At 51.4% G+C, this 20,023-nt stretch overlaps 1 protein-coding gene across 1 annotated transcript in view; it reads left to right on the forward strand.

Annotated features, from left to right (window-relative positions):
- The window catches only part of PLXNA2 (plexin A2), a 178,801-nt gene extending 161,809 nt beyond the window's left edge, over window positions 1–16,992 (forward strand). Inside the window, exons 23-32 of the mRNA XM_075521525.1 lie at window positions 2,679–2,745; window positions 3,418–3,564; window positions 4,024–4,183; window positions 4,749–4,852; window positions 9,757–9,856; window positions 12,107–12,297; window positions 12,923–13,092; window positions 15,035–15,247; window positions 15,581–15,731; window positions 16,626–16,992. Coding sequence (XP_075377640.1) covers window positions 2,679–2,745; window positions 3,418–3,564; window positions 4,024–4,183; window positions 4,749–4,852; window positions 9,757–9,856; window positions 12,107–12,297; window positions 12,923–13,092; window positions 15,035–15,247; window positions 15,581–15,731; window positions 16,626–16,721 — 1,399 coding nt within the window. The 3' untranslated portion in view covers window positions 16,722–16,992. The remainder of the gene's footprint in view (window positions 1–2,678; window positions 2,746–3,417; window positions 3,565–4,023; window positions 4,184–4,748; window positions 4,853–9,756; window positions 9,857–12,106; window positions 12,298–12,922; window positions 13,093–15,034; window positions 15,248–15,580; window positions 15,732–16,625) is intronic.
- The last annotated feature ends 3,031 nt before the right edge of the window (window positions 16,993–20,023 follow it).

The following is a 20,023-nucleotide window of genomic DNA, read 5'->3' on the forward strand; positions in this document are numbered from 1 at the left end:
AACAGGAGAACAACGTGTGTGTCAATTTGTAGGATGAATTTTTAGGCAGTTAATCAATTCAGGCTTAAATTCTTTGGGGATCTGCAGACATTTTCACAAATTCCTGGCAGATGTTGTGATCCTAAGAGATGATGGATAACGTGACCCCAGGTCCGTTTGCTGACTGGCGTCAGTTTTTGTTTGCTGAAATCTGCGGCTCCTGTTTATACTTGGTCTGCTTGACTTTGTGATCAAACCCTGTTGCTTCTATAGGATGTGTTTGTCATTAAATGCCGGAGTTTTCAGACATGCGGGATGCTGTATAAATACATACCAAGGGGCAGTCCTTAATTCAAGGCAGCAGAGCAGATGGGGGAGAACGGGGAAAAGGGGTCCGGAGCGGGATGGTGACTCGCTCCGGGTCCAGGGTTCGGGCAGAGGCGGAGGCTCGGAGCATTGCCATGCCCGCTGGGCATCTCCTGGGCAGGCTGGTGGCACGGTGATCAAAAAGGCAGTTGGCAGGAATGGCAGCGGGAGCGGAGCTGCCGGCCAAGGGGATGAAGGTGCAGAGAGGTGCCCAGACCCAGCGGGGCTGCTGCCTCGCTGCAGGTGAAGGTGCGGGGAGGCATGGTCCCCAGAGGAAGGGGTGCTGCAGAGGGCAAGGTGTTGGATCCACCCCTCACAGCTTGCTGAAATTTGGACCAGATCCTGGTATCGCACGTGGCACGAGGGGAAGGCTGGCAGCCATGGCAAAGGCAGGGTGCAGAGAGCCAGGCTGCCCGGGGTGACGTTGGCAGCCGGCTCGGCTGGCGGCAGAGCAGCCCTCCCCTGCTCGGCCGCACGGGCAGGCTGGCCGCCCTGCCTGCCTGCCTGCCTGCCAGCCCTGCCTGCCTGCCTGCCTGCCATCCCCAGCGCGAGCTGCGTGGTTGGGGCTCAGACGTGGACTGAGAGACACCCTGCCACCAGCACAGCCACCCTGTCCCAGGAAGAGGGGTTGTGCTGCTTTAAGGAAAGTCTCCGGGTCCTGCGGAGCCAGCGTTAAAAACTATCATTAGGAGCCATTGTATTTAAATTAGAGATAATCTTGGGCACAATGTGGGGAGAGGACGCTGGGTGGGACTGGGGAGAAAGCTGCAATTTCCCTGCCATTGTCACTCTGCTGTCCCTGATTGCCAGCAACCGCTGCAAATCCCAGTGATTTACGGAGCCAGGCTGTAATTTGCACCACGTGCGAGGAGCCGAGTGTCACCAGGCTCCCTGTCACCAGCCCCATCGGGGCTCTGATGGGCTGTCAGCTGGGCAAGCTGCTGGCAGCTCCGTGCAGCGGGGTGGGGGGACAGCGCTGGCCGCATCCTGCTGCCCGCCCGCTCCAGGGCCGCGGCCCCGGCTCAGAGTACGGCCGGAGCCGTGCCAGCCTGCAGCCGTGCGGTGCCACTGTCCGAGCGAGCGATTCGGATGGCTCAAAAACATCGCCGGCAAAGGTATTAGCAAAAGTGGTTTTAATGTGATGTATAAAAGTGCGACTTAACGAAGATCGATGGCAAGGTTCACTCTATTAATTACTGCCTGGAAGAAACATACGCAGGAAAATGGGGTTACGCTCGAGTTGAAGTGCTTCACAGAGAGACTGGGGATACAAAGGGTACAGAGGACCCTCCCGTTGAGTCACGAGGTTCAGAGTAGACCCTCTTGCTTTCTAAACTCCTGATGGAGCTTAGGTGCGGCCAGGTCCAATCTTAGTCTCAGACTTGGACAATGGTTTATGTCTAATGGAAGGAATATGAAGAGTAATGAAGACCCTCCCGTTGAGTCACGAGGTTCAGAGTAGACCCCCTCGCTTTCTAAACTCCTGATGGAGCTTAGGTGCGGCCAGGTCCAATCTTAGTCTCAGACTTGGACAATGGTTTATGTCTAATGGAAGGAATATGAAGAGTAATGAAGACCCTCCCGTTGAGTCACGAGGTTCAGAGTAGACCCCCTCGCTTTCTAAACTCCTGATGGAGCTTAGGTGCGGCCAGGTCCAATCTTAGTCTCAGACTTGGACAACGGTTTATGTCTAAGGGATTATATATGCAAGATTTATCAATTCAGCACGCAATCAAAGTTACCAAGACAGAATCAATGTTACCATACTACAAGGTTATGTGTGATATTGCTCACTTACCAAAGATCCACCGTTGGTAAAAGGTCTCTCTGCCTTGAGGAGCAACCTTGAGAGGTGTCCCTGCTCACGGGGAGATCACCGCCGTGCAGCCACGCTGCCTAGCAGGGAGAGCTCAGAGAAGGCTCCCTTAGGCTGTCATATTTATAGATAAAGCGGTTGGCTCGTAGTCAAATTACATGCGATAGGAACGATATGCATGAGACTCCTTGTACCCACAACTTTCTTTGTTCCTTGATAAATGAGCCTGGGAAAAGCCACCCGCTATTCATGCGTTAACTGCATGATGGGTGTTCCAAGCTCATATGCATCGATGCTCACTGTGCCACTCTGCTCCTTTGTGGGTTTTCAGAGAACGGATCAGGACCAGAGGATCTTGGTCCTGGTCACGGCTTTACCTCCTTTGGAGCCTGTACCAAACTACTACTAGTTCGGTTAAGAGGTCGAGTGCATCCGTCACACAACCCGGGGAGATCTGGGGCCTCTGATGTGTGGTTTGGTTTTGTATGTAACGTGCGTGTCCTCCTGGCTTCCCTAGGACCGAGTCAGTGGCTGAGAAGATGCTGACTAACTGGTTTGCCTTCCTCCTCCACAAGTTCCTCAAGGTAAGGAGGGATGGAGCTGAGACCCCTCTGCCGCTTTGCTGTCTCACCCACCAGCCATCCCCGGGGTGAATCGAGGCTTGAAACTCTCAGTCAGGCTCCAAGTCAAAAGGCGTTGTAGCAAGGCAGGGGAGGTGGAAATTTGCTCGGAGATGCCTACACCTGGGGCTGCTGTTACCTGGGCTGAGCCAAGCTGTCACAGCTCCGTGCTCAGCCTTCTTCAACCCTCAGATCGCCTGGTGTAACTCTCATGTAATGGAGTTTCTGGCGCACTTCTTTAATACTTAAGAGAAATTCTCACTTACGTCTCCGTGTCTGAGCTCCCATATTTTTTAACTTTATTTGTGGTTTTCGAAGCCCCACAGAATTTGCTTCATGGGAGTGAACAATGGGATCAAGATCTCAAATTCCTTTTTTTACAGCCATATAGATTCAGTAGAGATTTACCAAGCCAAAGACAACATACCCATTGAGCAACGGAGCTCATGGTTTTGGCTGTCCTCTCCAGGAGCTGCTGGGGGCTGAGCCTGGGTTGCACATGTGCTGAAGATTGAGTCAATGGGACTATGCCTCTGCTGAAATGAAGCATGTGCAAAACCTCTCTGCAGGCCAGTGGCCCTGGAGGAGATGCACCTTCACCTCTGTGTTAGTTTTGCTGTCTGTCTCGTTGTGTAGGAATGTGCTGGAGAGCCGCTCTTCATGCTCTATTGTGCCATCAAGCAACAGATGGAGAAAGGTCCGATCGATGCCATCACAGGAGAAGCCCGTTACTCCCTCAGTGAGGACAAGCTGATCCGGCAGCAAATTGAGTACAAGACTCTGGTGAGTGATCACTGTAGAAGCTGCCATTGAATCACTTCTGTCCTCCCCACTTGGACATGAGCTGTTCTGACCTTCCAGTGATTAGGACACTACCGTGGAGCACAAGTGTTGCCAGTGCAGTAAAGCTTCATGCTGCTAGACCCATGCCCAAGTCAGGTGCGTCCCTAATTTGCAGGTACAAATAGCCTGAGCTAAGGTTTTGAAAGGCAGGGTTTGAGGGGAGCGTTTTGTCTCCCTGTGCCTTGAGCATTGCCCTCCCTCTAGCAAATGAAAACGGACATCCAGGGCTCCCATCTTAATAATCGTTATAAAGATATACCAGATGCAACTGCAGTGACACAAATAGGAATGTAGCGGGTTTTTTATGAGAAAGGGTTGTTGTGACAGATGTGGTTACAGTTCTCCTGGATGCTTGTCTGTAGCCCTTTAGAGCATGGTGTGGTTCTCCTTCCCTTCCAGATTCTAAACTGTGTGAACCCAGAAAACGAGAACAGTCCAGAGATCCCTGTGAAGGTGCTGAACTGTGATACCATCACTCAAGTCAAAGAGAAGATCCTCGATGCAGTATACAAAAACGTCCCATATTCTCAAAGACCAAGAGCTGTTGACATGGACTTGGGTAGGAGCCTCCCTGCCTCATAGGAAGGGGACGATCAGAGAGGTGGTTGTTAGCAGTGATTCTCCGTGGGTTTTGCAAAGCTTAAAAGCTAGAGCTCAGGCTGCACGACGACACACGCATTTCTGCCCCTAAAAAGCATGGGCGCTGCTCCTGCCAGATAGGTTTTGAGCTCTGTGGGATCAGCTAATTGTCCATTGACCACAGAGCAAATGATTCCTGAAGCCTCCTTCACTCTGCTGAGCGAAGCTTCTCACCAAGCTTGTGTATCTTACTGGAGCCATTGGGGCAGAGGGTCCTGCGTCTTAATTTAGCTAAACACTGCAGAACCCCCTGCATGGGAATTAAAATGCTGCACTTTGCTGCAAGAAAACTATCAGTGTGACATTCTTTGTAGCTGTAAGATTTAAGAGCAGAATTTAGCTTTCTCTGGGTGCCTGTTCCTGGGGGGTGGGTTTTCCACAGGCTCTTCTGTCCAGTCATTACTTGGGCCAGAACCGAATAGAGCCTGTTAGTGCCTTTCCCCTCTCTGACCATCGTGTCTGCCTGGTTTTTGCCTCTCCCGCAGAGTGGCGGCAGGGCCGGATAGCTCGTGTGGTCCTGCAAGATGAAGACATCACCACCAAGATTGAAGGAGACTGGAAGCGCTTGAACACCTTGATGCATTATCAGGTGAGAAAGCAGCCCCAGCAGACAGCTCCCAGAAAGCTGCCAGGAGGGAAGAAAAGAAAAGCAGAAATTTAATTCCCAAGTATCTCGTCTACCAAGACAGACAGGGAGGTCACATTTGTATGATAAACCAGAAGGGTTCATCCCATCTAGTGCTTACGCATTAGATGGGAAAGCAACCTTGACATGGATCTTAAAGAAACTAGTAGAGTTGAAAATTGGCTAAATTAAAACCGCCAGCCGTGCTAGTGAGATAGAGGGAGCAGCGGCGAGGGCTGAGCTGCCGCTGCTGGAGACGCGGGGCCAGGGGAGGGATGGCACGTGGGGCTCGGGTCTTCACGTGGGGATCTGAGACAACCAGGAGTGCAGCAGGGAAGGAAGAGGAGTCTCTGCCTTCCTTCCAGGCTTTGCAAACACCACACGATCAGATGATCTGATGCGAAGCGCAGGCTGCAGCGGCAGCTCGTCTCTTATACTCGTGATCTTCCTATGTGTTGACTCTTGAGCATCGTGCAAGGAGTGAAGAAGGGAAACAGAGCAAATACTTCAAATACTGTCACATGGGAGAGTCGAGAGAGTGCTGCGGGGAGGTACGGGATGAAGCCAGGTCAAGAAAGGGTGAATATCAGGGGCTACTTCTTGACAAAGTGACATCAAGCCTCCTAAGTCCCAGACCTAGTCTTCCAAGCCAAGTAACAGGAGCTTTGCCACTAAAGTCGTATAAAAGTAAGCTAGACAGTGAAGATGCTCTGTTGTGCATCGGCCAGGCTGGGCGAGGTGACCTAAGAAATTGTTGCCATCTTTAGCTTTTGCAGCGTGCGTGCCCCAGCCCAGCCCAGGCTGCCCTGGATAGGCGTGGATCTGTTGGAAAGGGCTTCTGGTGGTGTGCAAAAGATGGAAAGAGAGGTAAAGACGGAGCTGAGGAAGGTTTGGTTAAAGAGAATCAAAGGCTTTTACTCAAAGCCTGTCTGCAGCAGAGGATAACTGCATTAATTGGGACCTGTAACCTACTACTGTCCATCACTACCTACACAGAAGTGTTTAGTATTTAAGCTGGCATCTTTCCCTGTTTATACACCATCTCAAGTCCATCAGCGTGACTCACGCTGTGTAAGTTGAATGTGAGCCAGTATTGACAGGAGCCATATAATCAGGGAGCGAGGCAGAGAGAATGGCATAAATATGCAAAGTGCATGTAAAAAAGCACCTCGAGGGTCAACTTTTCCAAGCAGCCCAAAGGATTTAAACACGGATTACCGTAAAATGTCATAGGAGTTGTGCAGATGAATTCCATTGTTTCTAAAATCTGTTTTACCTGACAGTTGCAAGGGATTAACCAACACGCAGGGAAGGCAGCGAGACTTTATTATGCCTTGATCTTTAAAAGTCATCTAAGGAAGTCACAAGTGAAAGCCACGTTTGTCTGATGTGTGTTGGCTGCGAGGTGAGGGAGTACTTTCATTTTAGCGCCTGTGGGAAAATCTGAGCCACAAGTTTACCCTTAAAATAAACAAAATCCTTGCAGCACTCAAGATGCTGCAGCTATTCCTGCCATTTGAATGTCAGATTTGCTCCGGAACAAAGTAGAAGTTTGCTGCCAAACATCTCAACCGGTCGCAATTGCACGTGTCTCTCCCCGCTCTGGCCCGAGCTCTGCGCAGCCCCGTAGAGCTGTTTCGGCCATAAAAAGAAGCCAAGCTCTCTGCACTGCAACAGAAATCTTGTCAAGGCAGGGCTTTTGCCAAAACCAAACAGTGCTTTTTTTCTTTTTTTTTTTTTGTGTTCCTACCAGGTTTTTTTCCTGTTTGAGTAATAAGTGTTTTTATTAGGTATCAAAAATACAGATGCTCCAGGACTACACAGTAAAACCAATATGTGGGCAAAGGCACAGCCTAGAAGAGGGTATAAAACCATTTGAGTTTCAAGCTCTGCTGTCTCACCATTCGGACAGGAGTGCTGCGTATAAAACGGGTGTGGCTCAAGCCATAAAAATGAAACCTAGAATTCTCCAGCTTCTGGAGGGCTGGTGAAGATGCTTTCTAAATTTCTAGAAAAAATAAAAGCCAGCCCTGTAAAGCGCTCTCCATCTTTTATTCAGAGCTGTCTTGTCTTTGTTCTTGGTCAGATGCCATCTACTTTTATCTGCTGATCTGAAGGCAAAGTGATCTCTGGATTTGCAGGCAGTAACTGGAGATGCACAGCCCGCGTTTCCATCCGATAACACCTGGCATTTCGTAGTATTTTGGAGAGACGCTGTCACCTGGGAGTAAGCGCTGAAGCAATGACCAGAAACCGCCTGATCCTCGCAGCCTCGCCCCTGCTCCTGGTTCCTGGGGTCCGGTGGCTCCGCAGCCCCGTTCCCGGCAGCTCCTGGGCTCCGACTCCTGCCGGGGACCGAACCAGCCTCCTCCCGCTCCCCGTGCTCTGGGGCAGGGTGGGGAGGCTCTGCGGAGGGCAGTTATTTAACGCCGAGAGCTTCTCGGCTCCACACTTGGCTGCTGGATTTTGACACTATTATGTTTGTTTTCTACATGTTTAGGATGATAACAATACGACATATATCTGCATCAACCGATCAAATGTATTTTTCATGGGAAGCCTTCACGTGCAAAAGCCAGATTGGATTTAAAAAGAAATATTAATCTTTCTGTAATATTTTTGAACCACTTTATAGAATTATATAGACAACTGTATGCCTGCTGCTTATTCCTTCATTTATAAAAATAGTTGTGTAGGTTAAATAGGTATAACTCTTTGTTAAATTCTCTGGAGCTTTTAAACTGAGTTGAAGGAATTGTATTGCATTTGTGTAGTATCCTTTTGGTTTCATGCCTATTAAACTCCCTGGGAGAGTCTCACCCCACGTGGCTTTACTCAAGAAAAATGAAACACTGAATTTAATATCAAATGATTTACAGTGGCTCATGCAGGGTTAACTCCGAGGCAGCAGAGCATGAATACCTGTCAGCCACTGTGAGTCTGGAAGGGCCGAGAGACTAGAAAACTATTTTAAATGAAAAATTAGAAGCAGAGAGGAAAGATTTGTGTGGAAAATGAGACCCAGGAGCTGAGAGGGGCATGGACGCGGAGCCAGCATCCTTACTGCATCCTCACTAGCCCGCGCCAACGCAGTGCGATTGTCTGGGCTTCTGCACTGCTGCTCTCCCTGCTCCAGGTTTTATTTTTATTTTCTTGAAGGTGTTTTGTGCAGCGTGTTTCCAGCTCGTAGAAGAATCAGAATATTTATAAAGTTGTAAAAGAGCCAGCCAGCGTCTCTGGGGTTTTATGGGAGTGTGGCAACAGCAGAGCGAGATGGGAAACGAATGCGTGTTACATCTGATGCTAATTTGCACGCTGGTATTTTTTAGCTGACAAGAGCCATTCGACCCAAAATTTAGAGAGTGAGAGTGCTCTGTGTGTGTGTGGAATTTGTAATGCCTCTCTCCCAGTTAACCACAGCCCTGGTAGAAACAGATCCCAGCACGGCAGCCGGGGAGCTGCCGCCTCCGCGGGAGCACCCTGGGCTGCCGGCTCGCTCGGGTTTCTCCCTAGTGAAATTGAACTGAAGTGGCAGCTAATAACAGCCTAAGAAAATAATATCACCACTGCTCGTTCCTTCCATTGACTTAATAAATTGGATGAAGTGAGGCAGGAGCAGAAGAGGAAATAACAGAGGTGTTTGAAGTGTCTTGCTTAGTGTTTTGTACTGCGACACACAAGTGACTATTATTTCCACTATCACTAGCAATAATAATGACTCGCATTTACATGAAACCTTTCATCTGAACGGAACCCAAAGCCTCGGAGGGAGCATTAGGCAGCGACGATCGCTGTGTGCAGGTCAGCTCGCGGCGGCGGACGCTGTACAAACAGCCCTTCTGCGGGCAGCGTGGGGAGATGCTGGGCGAGCAAAATCCACTGCTGCCCTGCAGCTTCCCCGTGCGTAGGGACAGGGCCGAGTCCCTCGCAGGACTCCTGGCAAATAACGGAGGACTTAGCCCCAAAAGCAGTTTCTCTGGCATAAAGGGGCATTTCTTTTGTAGAGCTCCTCTAAATAATGTGTTGGCTGGGCCCCGGCGGGTCCGTCAGCTGCGAGATGCGGTGACTCCACTCTCTGCTCCCTCGCCGTGCTGCGCCACGGGCCACAAGTTCAAAATTAAAAGACGCTCAGGCCCATTCGCTGGAAACCTGCAGATTCTTAATTAAGGGAAATAAGTTAAAAAACTTCCAGTGACTACTAGATTTATAGGGAGGATAAAATTAAACATGGCTACTAAAATCTGCTGTAACAAAATCTTGTTAGCACTAATGTTCATTTATAGTTTGACTTCCCAGCATTTAATTCCTTCTCTGGTGCAGTAGAGGGACTGACAATTTAATACCCTGAAAGATGGCTTTATGACTTGCTTAGCTGTAAATCAAACTTTTAAAGTTTGTAAAAATTGCTAAAATAAAAAATGGTTTAATAGGAATGTTTTATGGTCCATAACGTTATTATAGCCCTTTTATTCCCTCTGCATTGTTACTTTAATTGGATCACAACAATTCTTGAGATTCTCATTTTTATTGGATAAAACGTAATCTTAAATCAGAACGACCAAAACCGTCTTCAATATGTCTTTTGATTTATCACTCCTTTCCTTCAGTCCCTTGCTGTAGAGCTGCTGCCGACTCAGTGCGGAGCTCAGCCGGACCAGGAGCGTGTCCCTGCAGGGCTGGCCAGCAGGATTGCTCCCCGTGCCCTCGTGCCATGCCATGCCGTGCCGTGCCGTGCCGTGCCAGCAGCTCCCTGCCGAGGCTGGGCCCTGGGGACTTGTGTTACCTGCACTTGCTGGCTGAGCAGCTGGTGATCGCAGTGCGGATGGTGGATCTTGCTGATCTTTTCTTCTCATCCTTTGCCTCCCCAGGTATCAGACCGCTCAGTTGTGGCTCTCGTTCCCAAACAGACCTCCTCCTACAACATCCCTGCCTCTGCCAGTATATCCCGGACGTCTATTAGTAGATACGGTAAGGAGCAGAGTTAAGGGCCGGGAAATGATGGCTCACAGGTAGCGACTGGGCGTTGCTCCTGCTGCACTGCATGTTTTAGAGCCAGCCTGCAGCTTGCAGCTTTACTTGAGAACGTATCTTGATGGGGCTGGTATTGAAGCTGCCTTTGTTGCAGGAGGGCAACACCTGAAGGGAATTAGGTGGGGAAAAAGCAGCAGCTTCCCCCAAAGAACCGCACCACGTCAGCCAAAATGAAAGTACGTTCACGTGCCAAACAGAAAAACGTCCTTGGCTACTGGTTTTTTGCAAAGGCTTTTCCATCTATAAGCAGAACAGCAAAAAGACCAGAGAAACGGAGAGGAGGGAAAAGGAAATGCCAAGCACAGGAGCAGCCTTTGGAAATGTGGGTCTTGGAAAAGCCAAGGGAAAGGCTTTTGGCTCAGAGGGGACGGATGCTGCAGGGCACCCGTGGGGCTCCCGCTGCAGGAAAGCAGCTTTGTGTCCCTTGCATGTAAGCAGGGCTGCAGGAGAGAAACGCCTGCTCCCTTCCTCTATTTCTCCTCTAAGTGGAGGATCCTGAGTTCTTAGCTAATGGGTCAAAAGTGGGTAGCGGCAGTCTGAGCTCGGCACGCTCGGATGTACACACCTGGGAGTTCATTATTTGCATAATAGAAGGGCTCGGCACTTCACAGAGGGTCCCTGAAGACGCTGCAGCCTGGGTAAATGAGTCTGCAAGGTGCCAGGTGTGCATTTACAGCACTAAATCCACAATAATAGCAATAATATACTTCCATAAAAGGCAGCAGTGGCAAAATCTCTAGTGCGCTGATCTTTCATTATCTTTCATTTTATAGAGTGTTTTCCAAACGAAAGGTCTCCCGACAAACCCGTCTCCTTCTCTTGTTTATAGCTCCCAAAATAATGTTGTTTTTTTTCTCGAGCAAGGGTTCTGAGGAGCCGTCCACAGGAGAATCTTCAGGCAAAAGCCGGGAGAAAAGGCCCCTCTCCCTGCGAGGTGTAGTCCACCCGAGTGCCCAGCGCTTCCCGCGCTTCGGGTGATGGAGAAACCGAGGCTGGGTCACACAACCCGAGCCTCCAGTGCGCATTGATCTATGTCAGAAGGAAAAGCTTTTGCAAACTACCGATGTGAACTCTCATTGCTCATGTAAAGATTAATACTTCTAATTGTGCAGACAGAATTTAAATGAGATACTTATTTACTTCCCCCATTATATATCAGTACAGAGCTATGTTTAAAAATAGAATTACTCGATGCTTCCCTAGCTGTCCCCCTGTCTGTCTCCTTAATTATATCAGTTGGAGTACTCATTTATCTAAGCCTTAATCAGGGATGAAAATCTAGCTAGTTTGGTAATGACTTGCGTATTTCCCTCGGCTGATTTATGATTGATCCCCTTATTCTCGCAGAGGAGAGTGAGCAGTGAATTGGAGGCTAAACTTGAGAAAATGCACGAGGTTCCCAGAGAACAAAGAAACGTAGTGAGAGGAAGAAAAACCCAACAACGCGCGGTTGTGCTACTCAGCACCGTGTCTCAGCTCGGAGACACCGTGGATGGGATCCAGGGAGGCACATTCTTTGGGGAGTTAAATATATCTCGCATCCCTCCGCGGTTTCCGAGCAATTAAGGGAAAAACCTTTGTCTGCTCCCCGTTCCCTGCTGGGAAGGAGGACAGACGTGGGGACAGCAGGGAGGCCGCCCCGCTCAGCCCCGCGGGTGGCACGGCCGGGATGCGGGACTGGCCGCAGGCTCTGCAGTCAGTGCTCAGCTTGAGCCCTTGGTGCTCTAATGAAAGGCGCGAGAACAATAGTTTTCTTCTGCCCTTTGTGCTGGGCAACTTGTTATTATTTAGAAAATACTGATATCGGGACTCCGCGCTGCAGGAGTTGGTGCCCAGAGTTAATGTGTACGCGCTGTAACTCGTGGAGATGTCTTGCATGGACTTGTATTACTGAGTTCGCGTAAGTAAAGGATGTGAATGGAGCAGAAAAGTCCCACGTGTGAGTGTGAGAACAGAAAGGCTCGAGTCTGAGGGACTCTATTCCGTGAAGACCAACACGCATCTTTGGCAAACACCGAATTTTGTTGGTGCTTGGGTGGTATTTCATTTCATTACCCCATAAAAAAAAAAGCCAGTGCAGATGATTTTGGCGTTAGCGAGCACGGTGGCATGCATCACTGAGAAGAGACAAGGAAATGAAAAAGGGGTTTGCTTTGAGCGTGACCAACTTCTCTTCTTGTCATTCAGACTCCACCTTCCGCTACACCGGCAGCCCCGACAGCCTGCGCTCCCGGGCCCCCATGATCACCCCCGACCTGGAGAGCGGGGTCAAGGTCTGGCACTTGGTCAAAAACCACGACCACGGAGACCAGAAAGAAGGAGACCGAGGCAGTAAGATGGTGTCCGAGATCTACCTGACCAGGCTATTAGCTACAAAGGTAACTGCCGTGCGCTAAATTCGCTTGAGAAATGCCTAGGGAGGTCCATCTACCCACACTTGCCGGGGGTCCTGTGCAGTCCCTAATGATGCTCAGCTCCGGGGGGTGGGCACTGACCCTGCCAGGCCCCCCTGGGCCCCAGGGTGGCTCCTGGAGCAGCAACAGGAACACAGCCCAGATTTCCTCACGCTGCAAGGTGATCGCTGCGATACTTCATTCTTCCGCACGGTATTAAAACACAAAGAGTAGGAGAGATGCAGCAGTGCCTGTAAATATTTAACCGGTTTCCTTGGCCAGAGAGAATTTTCCTGCCTTTCACCGTGTGTTCATCACTGCAGATAACGCAGATTTGCTTTTGAAAGCAAAAGAAATTGTTTCAGGTTAGAAATAAAGAGTAAGTGCAGCCGTGAGTAGCTGCAGGCTGGAGCATTCCCCCGGGGTCCTCCGGCAGCACAGTCAGCGTCTGTAAAGACCCCGACCTTATTTATTCCTGTGGGGCCCGTGGCGGCACTTTGCAGGGCTGCGCAGAGCTGGCAACATCATCTGGCATCCCCTCCTGCCACCGCTGCTTAGCCAAGCGTGCGCCCGTCCCTCCCTTCACCTTCTCGGTTGCTGCTCCCATTAGGGTACGCTGCAGAAATTTGTGGACGACTTGTTTGAGACGCTGTTCAGCACCGTGCACCGCGGCAGCGCGCTCCCGCTGGCCATCAAGTATATGTTCGATTTCTTGGATGAGCAGGCAGATAAGCACGGCATCCATGACACAGATGTGAGGCACACGTGGAAGAGCAATTGGTAAGAATGGAGGAGGAGGGCGGAAGGGTGAGGGGACCTGAGTATTGAGCAGTTATCTGTGTCCTGGGGAGAAACAGAGGTGGGGAAGAGCTTTGGGAAGGCTGGGAACAACCAAGTCCTGTAGCTCCAAGGCATGAGATGTACCACGAAGCCGTGCTAATGCTTTTCAGCCAGCACCGCTGCTGTCCCGGTGCCCCGTGCAGATGTGGCAGTGGGGTTTGATCCTGGTTCGTGCTTGCCCCCCCCCCCGCACACACGAGCTGAAACCCCAGTGCAGCGTTAAACCACGAGCCCGGCTATCTCCGATTCCTCTACCCGGTGGGAGCTGGGCACTGGCCTCAGGCCACAGATCCGCACACCCGGACGTTGGAAAGCGCTGGGTTTGCAGAGCCGGCCGGCTAGCGGGAAGCAGGGCTCCGTGCCTGCACCACCCTGCCCGTGCAACCCTGCCTGCGCAACCGTGCTGTGGCGCGAATGCCGGCACAGGCTGGGAGGGGAGAGCTCGGCGAGCGGCTGCACCGTCCCCGTTGCTTCGGGCAGCAGCTGGAGCGTTTGGGCAGCGGGAGGAGGTGGCAAGGGGGGAAGCAGCCAGCCCCGCGTGCCACCGGCCGGCAGGGACCGCAGCCAGGTTCAGCCTTCTCCAAACAATAGGAGCTCTCACATCTCTGCCTCTGCTGTTATTTTAGGATTAAAAGCTCCGTGGGTTAGAAATTTACCTCTGTGAGGAAGAAAAAAAAAGTACAACAAATGGTTGCTCCCTGAAGACTTTGTATTTTCTCCCAAGACCCTCGTGGTTTAAAAGGCCTCTAATCATCGTGGCTGCAAAAGCTGGGTTGCCCGCTAAGGCTGTGGGAAGCTAAAAACAATTTATTGAAAGCCTTAGAAGAAGGAGTTATTGGGATAAAAACTCTGGAATCACAAAAAAGATGAGACTTCTTAAAGCAATAAAAAAGAAAGTGCCGACCGGCAGAGTTTGCTCTGCCAGAGCCACCAGACCACACGAGCCCTGGTCCTTCCTCCTGCCCCAGGGCACGGGGGGCTCGGGAGAAGGGTTAGAGTTTGGTCTCTGAACTAACAGCTCTGCTGAGCACTTTGGCTGGCTGCAGCATCCCCAGAAAGGGAATTTTGGTGGGGAGATGGGAGAAGGCTTATGCCACTGGAGCAGGTCAAAGCCAACGGGGGCTTGGAAGAGGGAGCTGGGTGACGGGGGCCAGGGGAGCTGGCACTGCTGGGATGCGGCTGAGCCGCTTGCCCGCAGTGCAGCAAGAGTTAAGGCTGAAGCCTTCGGTGCAGCTAGCTGGATGGATAGAGGGAGCTGAGACTTGAAAGGTAATAGAAAGCAGCAGCTGTTTTTTTGATCCTGCTATACAGCCGAAGAAAAAAGGAATAATAATTCCCCTTTGATTGCAAAGGCCTCGGGATTTGGGGACAAAGCCTCTGATGCCTGCTGCACCGCTCGCAGATGACGGACTGCGGAGTGGCCGGGCAGCGGCTGATTAGCAGGAGGGCAGCAGCGCGGCTGCCCTGGGCTCAGCCCTGCACCGCAGACTCCCGCCCTGACAAACTCAGTTTAATGGGCTCCTCGCAGAGCCGCTCACCGGTACCACCGAATGCTGCTCAGCTCTGCCCTGGCACAGCCGGCCTGCCCTCCGCGCCTGCTGCCCGCCTGGCTCTCGCCTTCTCCACCTTTCCGTGCAGGATCAGACCCCAGAGCGGCTCCCGGGGCGCAGGGCAGCGGTGTCCAGCCCAGGCATAGCGGGACCCACCACAAGCAATCCAGGCAGGACTGGGCTAACCGGTGTTTGACGGACCTGGCCCAGCTCCTGTTCAGATTATTGCTTCTTCCTACCATTTGTATTCTGCTCGGGAACACAAACCGCAGCAAGTGTCCTTTCCTAGCCTTTGTCTTAACATTTAATTTTGTTTCTTGATTTCCCTACAGCCTCCCTCTCCGATTCTGGGTGAACGTAATCAAAAACCCCCAGTTCGTGTTTGATATCCACAAAGGCAGTATCACGGACGCCTGCCTCTCTGTTGTGGCTCAGACCTTCATGGATTCCTGCTCCACCTCGGAGCACCGCCTGGGCAAGGATTCCCCCTCCAACAAGCTGCTGTACGCCAAGGACATCCCCAGCTACAAGAGCTGGGTGGAGAGGTGAGCAGCAGCGCACGGGCGGCAGCAGCGTGGGTGCAGGGCCGGCCTGGGCGCTCCGGTCCCGCCCGACCTCCTGCGCCGAGCAGCTTTGCTCTCGGTGGCCGATGATGCAGCGGGGTGGCTCTTGCAGCGAGCTGGTAGCGCAGCTCAGCACTGCCGAGCATCGCTGCTCTTATTTTCACCTTTCGGACCAGGATCCCATTTTGCTAGACGTAAGCGTAAAGCGAAATGATGTCCTTTTCCCTGCAGAGCTTAGTTTAAATCCCAAGGACAAGAGGGGCGTTTTGAGCCTCCGTGTTTCTCATGGCCCCTCTCGGCCCTTCCTTCCCGCAGGTATTACGCAGACATCGCCAAGCTCCCCGCCATCAGCGACCAGGACATGAACGCCTACCTCGCTGAGCAGTCGCGCCTGCACTCTGCCGAGTTCAACATGCTGAGCGCGCTCAACGAGATCTACTCCTATGTCAGCAAGTACAGCGAAGAGGTGGGTGTCCCTGGGGCGGGCACGTGCGGCGTGGGAGAGGAGCCGCGCTTCTGGGCGGCAGTGGGTCGGGCAGCGATCCCCCCCTGCCACCCAGAGCTCCTTCCTCCGCCTCGCCCTTGATGCAGCACCACCGTAGCTTGCACCGCTGCTGCCCAGCTCTGTTCTGTTCATGCACAAATTGGTTCGGGTCCCGGCCGTGCCTGTAGCGTACTTCCCAGGAGGATTGAGAGCTAAAATATTGTGGGAGCAACTGCATTCCTCAGCCTTGGCGTACGCCCGGTGCAGCCCACTCCTAAATGCAGTGGAAAAACGTCATGACCCAGTGAAGCTCCCCAGAAACATCCCTGTCTTTCGGGAACAGCGTGGTACAAATCCCATGTTGCAGTGACGCAGACTCCTGTTTGCAAAGAATCCCTGGCAGCGTGAGCTCCTTTAATGAATGCATCACTTGAAACCAAGTTCTCGCCATCTGTTCCACCCCTTCGTTTCAGTGTAAGAAGAACCTGTTTTGCAGTTGTGTCCATTAAAAGGAAGGGGTTTGTCATTTAATTGCATGTATGCATTTATGATACAATGCCATAGCTGTTTTCCGATTAGGGTTCAAAAATCTCATGACTTCCATGCTAAATGAGACAAGAAACGTGGAGTCCAAGGTACAGGCGGGGGAATGATTGTGTTCTGTGGGTAACGTGCACCGAGCGGTCCAACAGATCAATGAGCGCGGCTGCAGCATGGCAAAGCGCTCGTCGCGTTGCTTTGCGATTCGTTATTTGAGTTTCACACATCCACATTTCAAGTTGCTCACATCTTGCTGCCCACCCACCTCTACCACCCCCTCTCGCGCACTGACTTCTTTCTCTTTTTTTTTTTCCCTTTTTATTTTCTCTGTACCAGCTCATTGGGGCTTTGGAGCAGGATGAACAGGCACGTAGGCAGCGTCTGGCATACAAAGTAGAGCAACTTATCGGTGCCATGTCTATTGAGAGCTGAAGAAAGGTTGCGGTGCTCACGGACGGCAAAGGGCAGAGGATTGCTCAGACTCTCGGGAATTAAGAGGGAGAACAAGCAAGAAAGGTGCTGGACACATAAATACCAAGGCTCTTCTGGAGGGAGCAGAGACTGGCCCAAGGACTGACTGTGTTCAAAATCATATAGGATCTGGTCTGAAAAGGCAGGAAGAGAAAAAGACAAAGCATCTCAATCAAAGTCAAATCAAGAGGGATCACTTCTTCGAGCATACATGGAAAGAAGGAACCTGGAAAGTCTGGATGTCTCCATGACTGCTGCTTTGCATGAAAATTGTTTGATGTGTATTAGAAAATAAAACTTTATTTAAAAGGTTTTTTTAAAAAAAACAAGAAAGAAAAAGAAAAAAAAAAAGGAAATAGAGCAAAAACCACAGAGGCCACAGAGAGAATCCTGGCAACAAGGTCCAGCTCTGAATCCTGTCCTCGAGAGACTCCCGAGGACGCGGCTCAGGCATTCTGCGAACGGACTCTTACGCCAATTGGAAAGTCTGGAAAACCGAAATTGTCTTCTTTTTGGGATCTTATAAAAAGTATGAGCACAAGTTTGCACCACACCTTTTTACACAAGTAAAATAGCAGTTTAGCCAGAAAATAGTTCAGTGGCTGAGTAACTTATAGGCACTAGAAGGAACTTTACCGGAATTGCAAAACCGTCGGATCATCCAACCTGTCTTGAAATCCAGCTTTATCTATGTATTTATATAGTGTCAATATATATATTTTTTTTAAATCCCATTTACTGTTGAACGAGGAAAGATCTGATTTTAAATGCTTTCCCCTTTCCCCCCCATTCCGCCGCGCTGGACGCCAGCACCGCCGCGGTGATGCGGCAGCCCCGGGCGGTAGCGTGGCCGCGGTCGTGCCCGGCCGCAGTCGGCGCGTTGCTGGTTTCTGCAGGTACAATTGGAGCAGAAGCGGCCGGCTGCCCTCTCCCCGTCAGGCAGAGCTGGGATGAAGCCTCCTTGGTTGCGTTGTAGTGGTGGCTTCTGGCAGCCGCCTCGGATTTCTTGCAGTAAAAACCAACAAACCCCCAATGTTTACAGTGAGCGATACTTGAAAAGACTCGCCAGAGCAAGATGAGATATTTATTGCTTTTCTGTTTGACTTGCAGAGTTGATCAGCACAGGCTCCCTTTGAGTTTCTCTGCCAGCATCCGCGGTGTCGCCCGGGGTCAGGCGCAGGGCTTGGATTTCCACCGGGGAGGGGAAAGAAATGGTTGCTGTAGGCAAGGGAAAACCTTAACCAGCACCCCACGGGCCAGCTCGCGCTGCTGTCTTGTCTCTGTCTCGGCGTCTCGTCGTGATATTCAGTTCCTCGCTGGCCCCGACGGCACGCGTCCTTGTGGCCAGTGACAGGCAAATGTTTGTGAGTGTTATTTCTTTCAAAGACACCAAAGCTTATGTGTGTCCCTTTGTAGAGTGCCAGGAGGGGAAGGAACGCTGTAAATATTTCTCTCTGTAATAAATACTGATATTTGTGCAGGCTGCAGTGGGGAGGACAGGGTGATTAGGTCTACTGGAAATACAAGTATTAACTGCATGAGCTTGGCAGTGGCAGCAAAACAGCTCCCGGCATCTGCTCAGCCCTGCCCGGGCAGTGCCGTGCCGGACTGGGACCTTAGTTTGCAGCCAGTGTGTGTCGAAGGAAAATCCGTTTTCATATCTGTCTGCCTCCTCCACCATTCCTGCCCAGAGGAGCCCGGGAGGGTCACCGCGGGCTCCCCATGCAGCCGGAGAGCTGCCGGCTTTTGGTCTTAAGATGAGTCCTAAGGGGAGCCAGCAACAGGAGAGGGGAGAAGCACGTAGAGAAATACTCAGGAAACTTCTTGTTTGAATTACCATTCAGTAAAAGCCATGCCACAGCCACTTTCTTTTGGTAATCCACTCTTGTGAGTTTCTCTAGGCCCTATTAATCCTCTGGAAGAAAATACTAATGATCAACCTTGTGCAATAAGTTCTTGACATTTACCACAGCCTGAGCTTTGTAACTGGAGGGCTCAGATTTGCTGAGACACGGAGAGAGCTGGCAGAAACAGAGAGACTGAGAAGCAGAGCAGGATTCGTCCTGCCCGTTATCGGGAGAGTTCCCTCCCCGGGGATCCTTCTTCTGCACAGTGAATCTAATTTTAAAGACAGAAAATGTGCAAATATTCAGGTTGCCCTATTAAAGTCTGGTGAACAAGCCGTCGTTGCAGCAGCCGCCAGCCTGCCCTGCTCTTTGCTGGGGCACTGCAGGGGATTGCGGAGTGTCAGGTTTGGAATCCTCCAGCTCTCGTTTTTTACTGGTTTCTGTTACGGCTATTCACGGCGACCCAGCATGCAGCTTACGTGAGTGATTTCCAGATCTATATTCTAGTTGCGGTCATTGTTTTGGATATTCATATCCAGAAATCCACCAAATTCTTATGGTACTCTGAAACCCAAAGAAAGCACTCTAGATGGTTTCCAAACACTTTTAAATATTAGTCTGAATAGTTATTTCTGCAGGATTCACAAAATATGAATACTGCCCAGAGCAAAGACCCGGCTTTCCATCAGCTGGGTGCTGGTGAATGTGTGCTTGCCCTACAGCCCGAGTCAGGCCCTTGTGGTCTTCTTTTCTTCACATCTATTTGAGAGGCTTTTGGGTAGCCGCTTCTAAGCCTACTTTCTTCCTCCCGCCCTCTACCTTCTGGCCAGGAGCAGCCCATAAGCAAACATTTTGTCGTTCCCCCTTCCCCAGTATCTTCTCAGCAAAGGCGGAGGTCCCCGACCGTCCCCTGGGTTCTCTGGCAAGGACAACCGCCGGGCAGCGCGGAGGGTGGGTGCTGCAGCGGCCCAGCAGCGATGCCGGCGATGGGTCTCTTTTCCACGTGCGTTTCGGCTGGCTGTTCCCCCGCGGGCGGGCGGCAGGAGAGGCAGCACGCAGGAGGTCTCCCTGCTCGAGATGCTCCGGGTGCGGCGCGACCGGCTGCCCGCCCTGCTCGGCTGGTTTGCCCCGTAGCAGCCTCTCCCCCTCCGCTGGCAGGAGCCTGGGAAAGGGCCCGTAAACCGGGATTATCCTGGAAGGTACAGGTGAGGGGGAAAAAGAAAAATAATTGCAGAGCCTAGAGGGGTCGGTTTGTGAGCAAGGATTAAAGGAATCCGACGTGTCCCAGCTGGCTAAACACGGGGTCTGTATTCCGTGAATACACCAGAGCACTGAGGAGAGAAGGGGACGACTGAGTTTATTTTCTGTGCTGTGGAAGGAAGTTGGGCAGAGCAGGAAAGGGAAAGCAGCAGGAGC

Source organism: Mycteria americana, chromosome 20, assembly GCF_035582795.1.
Source record: "Mycteria americana isolate JAX WOST 10 ecotype Jacksonville Zoo and Gardens chromosome 20, USCA_MyAme_1.0, whole genome shotgun sequence".
In the NCBI taxonomy this organism is placed as follows: domain Eukaryota; kingdom Metazoa; phylum Chordata; class Aves; order Ciconiiformes; family Ciconiidae; genus Mycteria; species Mycteria americana.